The sequence below is a fragment of the Rhineura floridana genome, chromosome 3 (genome assembly GCF_030035675.1).
Source record: "Rhineura floridana isolate rRhiFlo1 chromosome 3, rRhiFlo1.hap2, whole genome shotgun sequence".
Taxonomy (NCBI): Eukaryota; Metazoa; Chordata; class Lepidosauria; order Squamata; family Rhineuridae; genus Rhineura; species Rhineura floridana.
In genome coordinates this window covers 200,139,537-200,153,115 of record NC_084482.1, presented here as the reverse complement: position 1 = coordinate 200,153,115, position 13,579 = coordinate 200,139,537, and the positions used below count along the sequence as shown (strand labels likewise).

The window sequence follows — 13,579 nt, the reverse complement described above, 5'->3', positions numbered from 1 at the left end:
TTCTGTGTGTGTGTGTGAGAGAGAGAGACCTCTTTCCCCTTCAACAGCTATGGACCCACAAAAAAATGGGGGGCACACAACGTATTAATTAATTGCATTACTGTATATGTTCTTAATTATATTATTTTATATTATTATATTATTTTAAAGACCATAAACAGACATAAACAAATATAAATATTGTTCTGAGCAGCCTTCCCCAACCCGGTGCCCTCCAGATATTTTGGTGTGCCACGGCTCATCGGCCCCAGTCAGCATGGCTTTATGCCCAAGGGGGCTGCCGTCAACGGGAGGCTGCGTCTGCCTAAATGTCCTTGTGCCTCCCTCATCCATGTGCTCAAACAGCAGATTAGTAAGGGCTTGACTTGCCCGTCTCCTGGCTTGCCTTCAATCACATGAGGGGAAGCGGAAAGCAAAGGAAAAGCCGCCTTTGGGTGGAAAAAAAGACACAACAAAACACAACACAACAAAAAAGGGGAAACAGCGAGATTGATTTAGATGCCGTTTCTCCCACAACGGCCCCTAAAGACTCCATTTAGATCCTTTAATTAATATAAACTTACTTTGCTGGGTGCGCTCCGGCGCGCAGGCATGTGTAAGATCTCTTAATTTGGATTAGTGGCACTTGGATGCTCTTTCACCAATTATTGCGTCTGCAAACTCGGCATTCTAAACACGCAGCCGCGGTTCTTTTGAATGAATGTGTGCACGCCTTTTGAATCCTAGTTCACTTCGGTGGTTGCGGCGATGAGACCAGAGTGTGCGCTGGATATTCTAGTTATAACAGTAGTTGATTAAGCCGGGGTAGAAGGCGAAGCTTTGCCGTTGTGGTTTATAAGCGCGCGTGATATTGAAGAAGTCAGGGTCTGAAGGAGGTGCTGCTAGCCCAGGAAGAGAAGAAGCCACGGAAGGGAGAGAGGCGTTCACAGGGCTGCGTGGCAGGTAAGAAAGGCTACTAGGGGAGAAAAACAGGAGAGGGGAAGGACTTTGGTTGCTCGGTGGTGGAACACCTACTTTGCATGCAGGAGGTCCCAGGTGCAATCCCTGGCATCTCCAGGTAAGGCTGGGAGAGACCCCAGCCTGAAATCCTGGAGAGCTGCTGCCAGTCAGTGTAGACAATACTGAGCTAGATGGATCAATGTTCTAAGCAGGGGTGTAGTCACCCAATGTCTCAGGGGGTCTTAGACCCTTTACTTTTTTGGGAGCCAGGTCCTAGCAGGGTCCCTCTGGCTCCAGCATCCTATGAGCCAATAAGCATCAAAGGAGAACAGGCTGGTCACTGAGAAGATTTTTCTAACATGCTTCCTTGTCCTTCCTGGCTGATTGGAGCCAATCAGAGTTGAAGGAAGTGAGTCAGCCACTGAGAAGACTCTTCTCAGTAGCTCACACACTCCCCTTTCATGCCGATTGGCTCTTAGGGATGTCTGTTGTTGTGGGAGAAGGCATGAACAAAGATCTCATTCTCAACCCAGTAGCCAAAAGAAGGGAGATGTGAATCCTGATGATAGTATCCCATCTACATCATCAAGCAGTTTGATAGCAGCAGGAGGAAAAGTGTAGACAGTGAATTCAGTAATTCAAGAAATATATCTGACAGTGAGAAAGGGCAGTCAAATGGTGACAGTGACAGAGAGGCAGAAAGCAGTATTCCAGCCTGGCCAGATTATTCTATAATCTTAGAAGGTTGTATAATTTTAGAAGGGGACGTGGCTGTGACTATCATGAAAGGACCCTGAACTTCTGAATTTGCCACTGCCCTACTAAGTATAAGGTGTCTTCCTATGTTCCTATACTTAAGAGTTGTGCAGAAGTGAGAGTTGTTGCAGGTGTAACCTTGTTTTGCACACAACCGTTCCAGGCAAGATGGGCAGAAAAGTTCAAAGCAGCATGAATTTATTGCAGGTGCCAAGTCTCAGAAAAATGTCTGGCTGTAACATAGCCTTGTAAATACGTCTCATTCGAGCTACAGTTCTCAGAGTTTCAAGGGAAGAGGGACCGGTTGTTAAACCTCTGTGGGAATTGTAGGTCGCTGAGGGCGACAGGGGTCTCCTAACCACTCTTAGAAACCTTAACAAGCTACAGTTCCCAGGTTTATTTGGGGGAAGCCATGATTGTTTAAAGTGATGTCACAATGCTTTTAATGTATAAAGCAAATGGGGCCTAAGTGTGAAAGCTGACCTTAATGTTACAACATTCAGCCTTAACTTTTGTACGCTCTTTCCCCTTTTTATTGTCCCTCCTTCCTTCCCCACATCTTGCTTTCTGTAACAACTCGCCCAGTCAAGAGTTCTGGGAAACTTGAACCGTTTCCACCATTTTGTGACATTTGGGTTGGTCCTAATAAAGGTAATGCCATACGATTAATTATGGAGCTTTTATTTATTTATGGCTTTTTCACTCCAAGGAGCTCAGGGTGATTTACATAGTTCCTCCAGCCTGCCCTCCCAGGACATCCTCACAACAATCATGGAAGGTAGGTTAGGCTGAGAGGATTGTGACTGGCCCAACTGCACTATGGGAACTTCATAGCAGAGCCGTGGCATTTCGACCTTGATTTTTTCCTCCAGCCCTAGTCTCGCATTCTGACCATGATACCACACTGACTCTTGGTGCTTTGTGGTTTTTAAGATGCCGGGTGACACCTTTAAACCAAGGGTGGCCAATATGGCAATGGCAGCTGGTGGCCATGGCAGTGGGTTGGTGGAATCCGCTCCAGGTTTTAGTCCGATCTTCCAAGGAGCTGTCCAAGGTGTTGAAAGTATTTTGGGAATAGGTTTCAGCACCATGGACGGCTACTTGAAGGTTCAGACTAGAACCCAGAGTGGATTCCACTGCTCTACTGACATAGCCATCAGCCACCACTGTAATGTGGTGCTCTCTGGATGTTGTGGACTATAACTCCCATCATCCCTGTCCATTGGCCATGCTGGCTGTGGTCCACAACATCTGGAGGGCATCACGTAGGCTACCCCTACCTTGAAGACCACGGGTGATACAAGTGTTAGTCATATCCAGAGTAGATCCATTGAAATTAACCCACTTAAGTCCATTAACTTAGTCCGACCATGACGTGGTTGAAAATCGCCCTAACAAACTTATCATGGCAAAAGCATTTATTTATTTATACTTTTATTTAAAGATCTAATCAGGTAGTGTACAACATCTATCTATACATATAATAAAAATGTAAGCTGTGCAGTTTGCAGTGCCACAGACAGATGGTGCTGCAAGCTGCAGCATGACCGCTGCATGCCACCTGCATGCTGCTCATGCCACCCACAAGAGTGGGTGGTCTAGGTGCAGTGGCAGCTTGGGTGGGCAGGAATGGCAGGAGGCAGGTGTGTGGCCTAGGTGCACTGCACAGTGGCAGTGTTTGTCTGGGGTGATGCAGGTTGGTGGCAGTGGAGGAACAGGTGAGGCAAGTGGGTTGGCAAGGGTGTGGGGTTATCTGAGGATAGGGGGTTGGTGGGGTTGGGTGAGTGCAGCAAGTGGGGTGTGAGGGGTGGGTGAGTGGAACAAGCAGGGGGGCAGACCCGCCTTAGTAAAAACATATCATTATAACATCATCAATAAATACTGGTTGACTTTTCTTTTTTTTTAAAAAAAAACATGTTCCGAACAGCCATTCATGGGGCAGGCCTACTTTGGCTGCATACACACACCATATGTTATTTAAAGCACACGGCTTCCCCCAAAGAATCCTGGGAACTGTAGTTTACCCCTCACAGAGCTACGGTTCCCAGCTCCCTTAACAAACTCTAGTTTGCTGGATGCTTTGGGATGGAGGAAAGGTGCTTTAAATGTATGGTCTGTCGGCAGCTTTTATCCGATACACGAGATGCTCCCCTAACAGGCTAGGGTGCTGGGTATACCCTAAATACAGAGAAAAAGAAGAAAAGATTTTAAGTATTTAACAATACTGAACTCTGATTGATTACCTGGGGCCACCTGAGAAGCTTAAGGCTCAGCTTGTCCAATTTTAACCTGGCCAATGTAGACTCCATGTTCCAAGTCCATTCAGTCTATTTCCCCATATTGGCTAACTGTGTTCAACCTGTCTTTTTCTTCTCGTGGATGATGCAACTCTGCACTTCCCAGGGGAGCAAGTGGCTTTGCTGGATTTATAGCCAAGAGCTATGTCGGGAGACATCATTCAGGAAGACGACCTCTTGCGGGAAGGCGATGCCATCTCATTGGGTAGGATGCATTAGATTATAGCCCCTGCTTTTCTATATTTCTGTTATCGGCTGCGTGTTTGCTTGTTGTGTTTTGTTTTGTTTTTATTTGGGTTGTTATTATGGTGGTGGTTGTTTTTTAAATAAAACTGCCCTTTTAAATAAGCATACAAAAAGTTATTAGCCTGCAAAAAAAAAAAATACTGCTCTGGCTGGCAAAGAAAGGATGTAAGAGCTCTGTCCCTCCCCACATGAGAAGAGGCCGGCTGCTGGATCAGGCCGGTGGCCCATTTAGTCCAGCATCTTGTTCTCACAGGGTCAACCAGATACCCCAGTGGGAAACTCACTCTCCCTTCCTGCTGTCTCCAGCAACTAGTATTCAGAGGCATTTATTTATTTATATTTATTATATTTATACCTTGCCTTTCTTTTCATGACAGAAACTGAAGGCGGCTTACATATGGTTCCCAGGCGGTCTCCCATCCAGGCACTGACCAGACCTGACCCTGCTTAGCTTCAGCTGGGAGCTGGCCTCATTTACCTTCAGACCAACTGCCTCCTGTGATTGTGGAGGCAGAGCATAGCCATAGCGACCAGTAGCCGTTGATAGCCTTATCCCCCGTGGAGTTGTCTAATCCTCTTTTAAAGCCACCCAAGTTGGTGGCCAGTTTGTCCAAATGTTGTTGTTGTTATTATTAAATATATTTATATACCGCATTTTCCACAAATACACATGTGCTCAAAGCGGTTCACACAAATAGTGCAAATGCAATAGCACAACACATAATAGAAAGTATAATCACTACATTAAGAATATATATATATATATATATATATATATATATATATATATATATATATATATATATATATATATATATATATATAAGCATAAATGAGCATGATACAAAAATCTCTTCCATCCCCCGAACCCCCATAGCTCAACCCAAAGGGCCAGAAAGTCTTCTGAAAGAAGCTGCGTTTGAAGGCTTCCAGGGCTGGAGGGTGGGGCAGGCAGGTGGAAACAGCCTCCCCTGATGGCAAACCGAGTCTCTCCCCTCATCGTTAACTGTTATTTCTGTACAGGGGAGCTACTATTTGCTTTGACCCTTTAGGAACACAGGAAGCTGACTTATACCAAGTCAGTCCATTTAGCGCAGTGTTGCCTGCACTGACTGTCAGCGGCTTTCCAGGGTCTCAGACAGGGGTCTGTTCCAGCCCTACCCGGAGATTGAAACTGCTGGGCCTTGTGCATGCAAGTCAGATACTCTATCACTGAGCTACGGCTGGACTCTCTGCCTATGAGGTGAAGGCTAATGACGCAATTCTCTGTTCCAGGCGGCGATGAGCATGAAAGAATCTACCCAGGAGAGAATCTGCACTGCTGCTCTGTCTATGGCAAAAGCTTTGGCAACAAATCAGACCTAACGACTTGCGAGAGGCCAAACGCGGCTGAGAAGCGGTACAAGTGCTCCGAGTGCGGGAAGGGCTTCAAGAAAAGATCGGCCCTCCTCACCCACGACCGGACCCACACTGGCGAAAAACCCTACAAGTGTTTGGAGTGTGGGAACAGCTTCAGCAACAAATCTAGCCTTACGAGACATAAGAGGAAGCACACGGGAGAGAAGCCGTTCAGTTGCTTGAACTGTGGGAAAAGGTTCAGCCAGAGCTCCAGCCTCATCAGGCACATGAGGAACCACACGGGCCTCAGGCCGTACAGGTGCTCGGATTGCGGCAAAAGCTTCAAGCAGAGTTCCAGCCTCCTGGTCCATGGGAGAACCCACACAGGGGAGACGCCGTACAGCTGCTCGATCTGTGGGAAACGCTTTTCCCAGAGTTCAAACCTTGTGAAGCATGAGAGGATCCACACCGGAGAGAAGCCTTACAGGTGCATGGAGTGCGGGAACACCTTTAGTAACAAATCCAGCCTTACAAGACACAAGAGGAACCACACGGGGCAGAAGCCCTATAAATGCCCCCAGTGCGGAAAAAGGTTCAAGCAGAGTTCGGGCCTTCTGAAGCATGAGCGCATCCATGTGCGGCAGGGCCTCTCAAAATTCTCGGAGCCCAGCAAATGCTTCGATCCAAACCCAAGCCTGACTGTGCACAAGAGAGCCCAAGTGGGAGAGGACATGTAAAATGGCTCACTGTGTTAAGAAAAGCTTTATTCAAAGATGAAAACTTCTTTGGAAGTGCGAGAAAGCTTTTTGGGTTGAAACCATGCAAATCAGGAATGAGGGGCCTAGAAATGTGAAGGCCCAGAAAAAAAACTGGGGGGAAAAACCAGTTGACCCCCTGGAAATATGTGGAAAAAGCATTTTTTCCCTGATTTTTTCCCCACGCCTTCACATCTCTAGGGGAGGCCTATGGCACTCCAGATGTTCCTGGACTACAGCTCCCACCGTCCCTGACTATTGGCAAGGCTGATGGGATTTGGAGTCCAACAACTTCTGGAGAAGGTTCCTGATGTTCTGAGTGCTCAGTTTGTGGGTACACAAGGCCTGCACAACTTGTGACCCTGTAGTCAGTGAAAACCTTCTCTTCTTGCAGCCTTCCACAGGCAGCAAACATGGAAGTTTTATCAAGCTGCTGATGGGCTGGGTTTGGTTCAGTGGGCAATAAGTTGTGCAGGCCTGGTGTGAAGGAGTTTTGAGTTGAACCGTGTTTGCATATGAGAAAGCCCTTTCGTGGGAGAGAACTTTAAAAATGACTGTACATGTTCCAGAAACATCCACGCCTTACTCAACGGAGTTCCCGGCGAGGATGTGGCAACTGGAACCATAAGTTGACTTGAACCAGAGAGGTTTCTCCGTCCACAAATTTTTTTTGTATCATCTTATGTATCATTAGAGTAGCCTTGTAAATAAACCCGCAGAAGTTATTAGCCTGCATTTATTTATTTTTATTACTTACCCCAGACAGCGAGGCAGCTGCCTTAGGCAACTAATTCTGGGTGCAATGAAAGTGCAGCAAATTGTTTTTATTTAATTAATTTTATTGTTGTTTTTTCTCCCAGGGAGAGGCAATTTTGGGACTTTCTGCCTCGGGTGCCAGAATAATTTTGCCAGCCTTTGGTGTTAATCCACCTTGATTTGGGAGAGTGCAATTTGCTGTTCTGTCTCAAGCAGCAAAATGTCTTGGGCCAGCCCTGTCGTGGCTGCTAAGAGGCTAGTAACTTGCAATTTCATGCTGGCCACATGGGAGGGAAGCCCCCCCCCCCGCAGTTAACATAGAAACACAAGTGGCTAGCTGCTTAGTCTAGTTTTTTTTTTTTAAAGACTTCTGCCAAGTGGGCTGACGGAGAAGGTACAGATCACTCGGTCCCTTCTGAGTCAGTCCGCAGCTAGCAGAGAAACCAAGCAGGCTGTCAGACGAGTGGAACAATCTATCCCTTCTTTGCCAGCCAGCCCATTCACCTACCTGGAATTCCTGACCGCCTGTGGCTACCAGGTGAGTTAAATACAAGGCTGCAATAGAGAGAATCAATCACTGCCCTCTTTAAAACATTCTTAGTTTTGCCTTAGAAACACTAGCGGTCATTGTCTGTGTTCATAAATTTAAAGGATGTAATTGGCTAACCCAGGAACCTGCCTTATACTGTCAGACCCTTCATCCATGTAGCTCAGTGTTGACTACACAGACTGGCAGCACGTCAGGCTTTCAGGCAGACAGTCCCTCCCAGCCGTACCTGGAGGTGCCAGGGATTGAACCTGGGACTTTCTGCACACAAGGCAGATGCTCTGCCACTAACGGCCCTTCGTCTAACAAAGGAGTCCTTCCCTGTTGCTAGCAAATGAACTTCCTAAATTAGTATGCACAGGTGTTTTCTTACCATTTGTTTGAATGCATTTAAGTCAGCATTCCTATGCATGGTTACTTTCCACCACATTGAATTCAGTTGGACTTGCTCCTGAGTAAGCATGCATAGGATCAGGCCATTCAAGTCTATTTCTGATCACTGTATTATGTCCTCTTTAATTCTAGACCTAACCTTATTTTTAAACTTACATGTCATTTTTTTCTGAGTAATTTTATCATGTTGTTCTCGTGTCAGGTGCCCCAGTGGATAGAGGCTTTCAGTGGATAGAGTGTGGGCATTATCTGGATTCATGTCCTGTCCCAATATAAGTCTTGCTCTTTGTGCAAGCCAGCCTCAGTTACCCATCGTTAAAATGGGAATACCCTGGCTTACCTCACAGGGTTGTTGTGAGGCAGAACATAAAATAAAGACTACACCCTTCACTCTTGTGATGTTTTTGTTACTATTTCTGAACCGCTTAATGTGAAATAATGGACACAGCTTGTTAGAGATGGAAGAGAAATGCATGTCTATATTATAACTTGCATAAATGATAGGAGTGACCGTGGCTGTCATGCACCACAGTATAAAGCAGCCTTTCCCAACCAGTGTGCCTCCAGATGTTGTTGGACCACAACTCCCATCAGCCTCAGCTAGCATTGCCAATGGTCAGGAACATGAGAGTTGTAGTCCAACAACATCTGGAGGCACACTGGTTGGGAAAGGCTGGTATAAAGCAAAGATGTGGAACCTGTGGTGCTCTGGATGTTGCTGGGTTCAAACTCCCTTCATTCCTGGCCATGCTGGCTGAGGCTGATGGCAGTTGGGAGTCCACTTGCAGCAGACATCTGGAGGGCCGCAGGTTCCCCACCCTGATATAACAGAATGCAGACGGACTTCTTGCATCAGTAGGCAGCGTTGTTTGATTCAGAGTACACTTTTTAGCTGATATTGTTAATAATTAGAAACAAAGGGGTTGTTGTGAACTAGTGCAATCCCAACTGCATCTAAGGAAAAGTCCTGTTGAATTCCTTGGGCTGATTCCCAGGTAAGAGGATCAAAGGGTTGTAGCCCATGGTAGCCCTGATCAGAGTAAACCCATTGATGTTAACAGGCATTAACTTAGGTTCATTCATTTTAATGGGTCTTCTCTGAGTAGGAGTTGAACACCACCCATTGATTGCAATTCCAGAAACATGTCCTTGCCTGGGAATCCAATTGAACTCAATGGGATGCCTCCAGTTCCTTTTGAGTATGCGCAGGAACTGTACTAGAAGGCTGCAGTGGAAAGGAAGAACCTGAAGTAGCTTGACAGCATCTTTTCCACGCAGATTAATCAATACTGTATGTGCTAAGCCAATTTCTGGTGAAATCATAGTGTGACCGACCCATGCTGCCCACGCATTGGATGAATTGCTGTGACATCATGGAACTGCAGAGGGAATGAAGCTCTCAACACTCCCATCATTTCTTCAAGTGGTCCTAGGACCCTAGAGTTGGAGAGGGTCTTGAGTAGTCCAACATACGTAACGATGCAAGAAATTCAGAGCTCAAGTGTACCCCAGAGCTCAAATGTCCTCTGCTTGATGAGCTCCAGTAATGTTGTAGCAAATAACAATACATCCTGCAGTATAATATTTTTACCCTGTCCCGCCTCTCCTACCTCTGCCATCTCTTTTTTGTCACCCAACCACGCCTGTTGAAGATTGTAAGCCCCATGGCAGCAGAGCCCTGTTTTTGTTGTACTCTATAAACCTATGTACACTAACAGATCTACTATTTCATATACCATTCCAGTATTCAGGTGTGAGTGTGGTTGCCAAGGGAGGCAAAACTGCACCACCCATGCTCAAGAGAGAGGTATCCATAGGCGTGGGGGAGGGGAACCTAAAGTCTTTCAGAAATTCACAGAATCGTTAGGGAAAAACCCTGGGCTCCTGCTGGGAGGAAGGGCAGGATATAAGTCAAATAATAAATAAAAGGCCCATAAAAGAGGGTGACAGTTGAGTGTGCTCTGTGGCCATGAAATGCTTATTATTATTTGTGATGCACCTTTCACACAAGTTTCAGCACAATTTACAATTGTATGTGTGTCAGGGGGACAACACTGAAAACTGAGGAGGGGTGAGAGGGCATGCAGTATCCTGAAGAAGGTCATGGGTAGTTGGAATAGTAGAGTACTTCACATTGCAACAATTTGTTGCAGTGCATGCACATGATGCATGAGCCTGCGTTCTTTTCCATGGCCACCCAGTACTGGACTTGTTACATTTATACCCTGCCTTTCTTTCACCATGGAACCCAAGGTGGCATCCATATGGTTCCCAGGCGGTCTCCCACCCAGGTACTGACCAGACCCAAACCTGCTTAGCTTCAGCAAGGTGGTGGCCTCATGTGCCTTCAGACCATAGCCTGGGACTTAAGATATTCTTATATCTACAGCTAAGAACATCAGAAGAGCCTTGCTGGATCAGGCCAGTGGCCCATCTAGTCCAGCATCTTGTTCTCACCCCAACCAACCCGATACCTCTTCTGGGAAGCCCACAAGCAGGACCTGACTGCAACCGCCACTCTTCCCTTCGGCGGTTGCCAGCAACTGATATTCAAAAGTGTACTGCCTCCAACTGAGGAGGTAACATGTAGCCTTATGCTCTCTAATCCCCTTTTAAACCCACGCAAGCCGGTGGCCGTCGCTGCCTCTTGTGATAGCAAATTCAAATTTGACTGGACTGTGTAAAGAGGACTTTCCTTTTTGTTTGTTTTGTATCTCCATTTAGCTTCACTGTGTGACCCCTCTCCATACTGTGCACCATTTTGTACATGACTCCACCTTACGTGCCATCTTCCTAACCTAGGTGTGGGGAACCTTTGGCCCTCCAGATGTTGCTGAACTACAACTCCCATCAGCCGCAGCAAGCATAACCAATGGCTAGGGATGATGGGAGTTGTCATTCAGTAACATCTGGAGGGCTAATGTTTCCCTACACCTGACCTAAGCTAAAAAGGCCCACATGTTGTAACTTTCCCTCATAAGGAAGTTGCTTCACCCCTTGATCATTTTGGCTGGCCTTGTCTAGCTCTTCAATATCCTTTTTGGGGTGAGGTGACCAAACTGTACACATTATTATTATTATTATTATTATTATTATTATTATTAACTTTATTTATACCCTGCCGTTTTTCCAAATTGGAACTCACGGTGGCTTCCAGATAAAAGACACATACAATTAAAAACCTATCAAAAATAAAAACTTATAATACATAAATGAATAAGTATAAACAGATATAATTAAAAAATGAACTCTAGATTAAAATAGCATTAAACTGTTTCTAATAATTAAAAAACATAATCATAAAATCAGAATAATTAAAAAATAAACTGGCAAGAACAATATAACATCCTTTTGGGCCTATCCTTGGCCGCCTTTGGAATCAAAGGCTTGCTGAAATAAGAAAGTTTTTAACTGTCAGCGAAAGGACTGCAGGGAAGGGGTCATTCTTATCTCCCTAGGGAGGGAATTCCAAAGCCTAGGGGCCACCACCGAGAAGGCCCTATCTCGTATTCCCACTAGTTGTACTTGTGCGGATGTAGGTATTGAAAGAAGGGCCTCTCCTGAAGATCTCAGGATCCGGGCAGGCACATAGAAGACGAAGCGATCTGACAAATAGCCTGGACCCAAGCCACACACACACCTTCATCCTAAAGTGGTACAGTCCCAGTCATGCTATGGGATTTATCAACATGTTGAATTCATTCCTTACTAGGTTCAGTCCAAAACATAGATAAATTTGGAACCATTTCATTCTACTCTATATTTATTCTATATTTAAATATTAGGCAGGCAGCATCTCTGTTATCTTTTCGGCGCCTTTTGAAGACTTTCCTCTTTCAACAAGCCTTTTAAGTTGAGACCTACCCCAGTTTGCGTCTGTGTTAGAATTGTCTTTAATATGTTTTCTTTAATAATATGTTTTTAACCCTTTTTTAAAAAAAAATGTTTTTAAAGCTTTTTTTAAAATGTTTTTAACGTTGTTTTGTTTTAATGTATTTTAAGGTTTTTTTTATGATGTTTTAAAGTGTTTTTAGTGTTTCTGTTTGCCTCCCTGGGCTCCTGTTGGGAGAGAGGGCGAGATATAAATCAAATAATAAATAAATAAATAAAATTTATTATTATTGTTGTTAATAGCAACAACAATGATTAAATTATAATAATAATAATAACAACAGTAATTGTTGTTATTAAATTAATTACCTGCCCTTCTCCAGTAGGTCCCAGGGTAGGTCACAACAATATAAAACACCAGTAAAAACAATTTAAAACAAATTATAATCACAACTACAGAAGGTCCCAAAAATATACATTTCAAGGGTCAAAAGCCAGAGTGCATCTTCACACATCAAAAGCTGTACAGAGAAGATGCCAGACACTGCTGAGGGGAGGGAATTCCATAACTTAGGGGCTGCCACAGAGAAGGCCCTCTCCCAGGCCACCACCACCCCAAACTTCTGAGGGTGGTAGAACTACCAAGAGGGCCCTTTCTGCAGATCTCAACTCCTGAGAGGGTCTGCAGGGAAAGCGTTCTAGAAATGAGTTGTTTGGATTCTCCTACCTGAGTGAGCACCTAGGATGGGTTCATTTCCTTCAGATTCCTGGGGATCTGGGGTGTTTGCTTCCTCTAACTTTATGATCACATCTGGAAATCCTGCGTAAATAGAAGGAAAAGGTTAGGGATGATCGTTGGTGGATAAGCAGTATATATCCAGGTATAAATGTCACTTGATAGAGATGTAACTCAATATACACTGACGCAGGCAGATCCATTGATCATGTCCTAAGATGATAAAAAAAATTGAAGGGAGTCTGTTCTTGAGCATATATAAGAAATGGCAGGACATGACTTTCATTAGCTCTTTTAGTAGTTGTACTTAGGCCAGGGAGGAGGAACCTGTAGCTCTCTGGTTGTTGTGGGACTCCAGCTTTCATCTTCTCTGGCCATTGACCATGCTGGCTGGGGCTGATGGACTCCAACTCCCATCAGCCCCAGCCAGCATGGCCAATGCCTAGGGAAGATGGGAGTTGGAGTCCAACCTCAACTGGCGATTTACAGGTTCCTCAACCCTGATTTAGGCTTCCTAGGGTTTTCATGAGTAACCATTCTAGCCTTCTCCTCTGTCTAGTTGTTTTTAGGGTATTTTAAAGATTTTTTTCAACTGATGTTCATAATCGATTTCATGCTGTACCTTGTCATATTTGTACAGATGAAAGGTGGGAAAATAAATCTTGGCTGATATCCATCTATGTCACACTCAGTTGATCCACTGAAATCAATAGACTCGTGTAACTGACGTCCCTTGATTTCAATGGGTTTGGATATCACCCCTTTAAATAAGTAAATAAATAATGTTTGGGCATGTGAAAGCAATAATTCCGTTAAAAAGGTCAGGAAATAACTATTCCATCTTTTAACCGTGGCAAGAATTCCCATTAGTTAACCACGAGCCCAACATGTTAAGCCAAACCTCAGTGTGCGGTAGGAAGGATAATAATAATAAAAAGACTAGGAAGGAGCAAAACAACCGTGCGCACGATCACATGGTCCTGGC

General features: G+C 44.9%; 1 protein-coding gene across 2 annotated transcripts; it reads left to right on the top strand.

Moving 5' to 3' along the window:
• The first annotated feature begins 412 nt into the window (after window positions 1–412).
• Window positions 413–8,407, top strand: LOC133381129 (zinc finger protein 239-like). Of its 2 annotated transcripts, XM_061619728.1 has the most exons (4): window positions 413–942; window positions 2,281–2,346; window positions 4,099–4,197; window positions 5,514–8,407. In XM_061619728.1, exons 3-4 carry the CDS (start codon window positions 4,137–4,139, stop codon window positions 6,311–6,313), a joined length of 861 nt encoding a protein of 286 aa, XP_061475712.1. In that variant the 5' UTR covers window positions 413–942; window positions 2,281–2,346; window positions 4,099–4,136; the 3' UTR covers window positions 6,314–8,407. The 2 variants fall into 2 exon arrangements, with proteins under 2 accessions (XP_061475712.1, XP_061475711.1); XM_061619727.1 differs by lacking the exon at window positions 2,281–2,346.
• The last annotated feature ends 5,172 nt before the right edge of the window (window positions 8,408–13,579 follow it).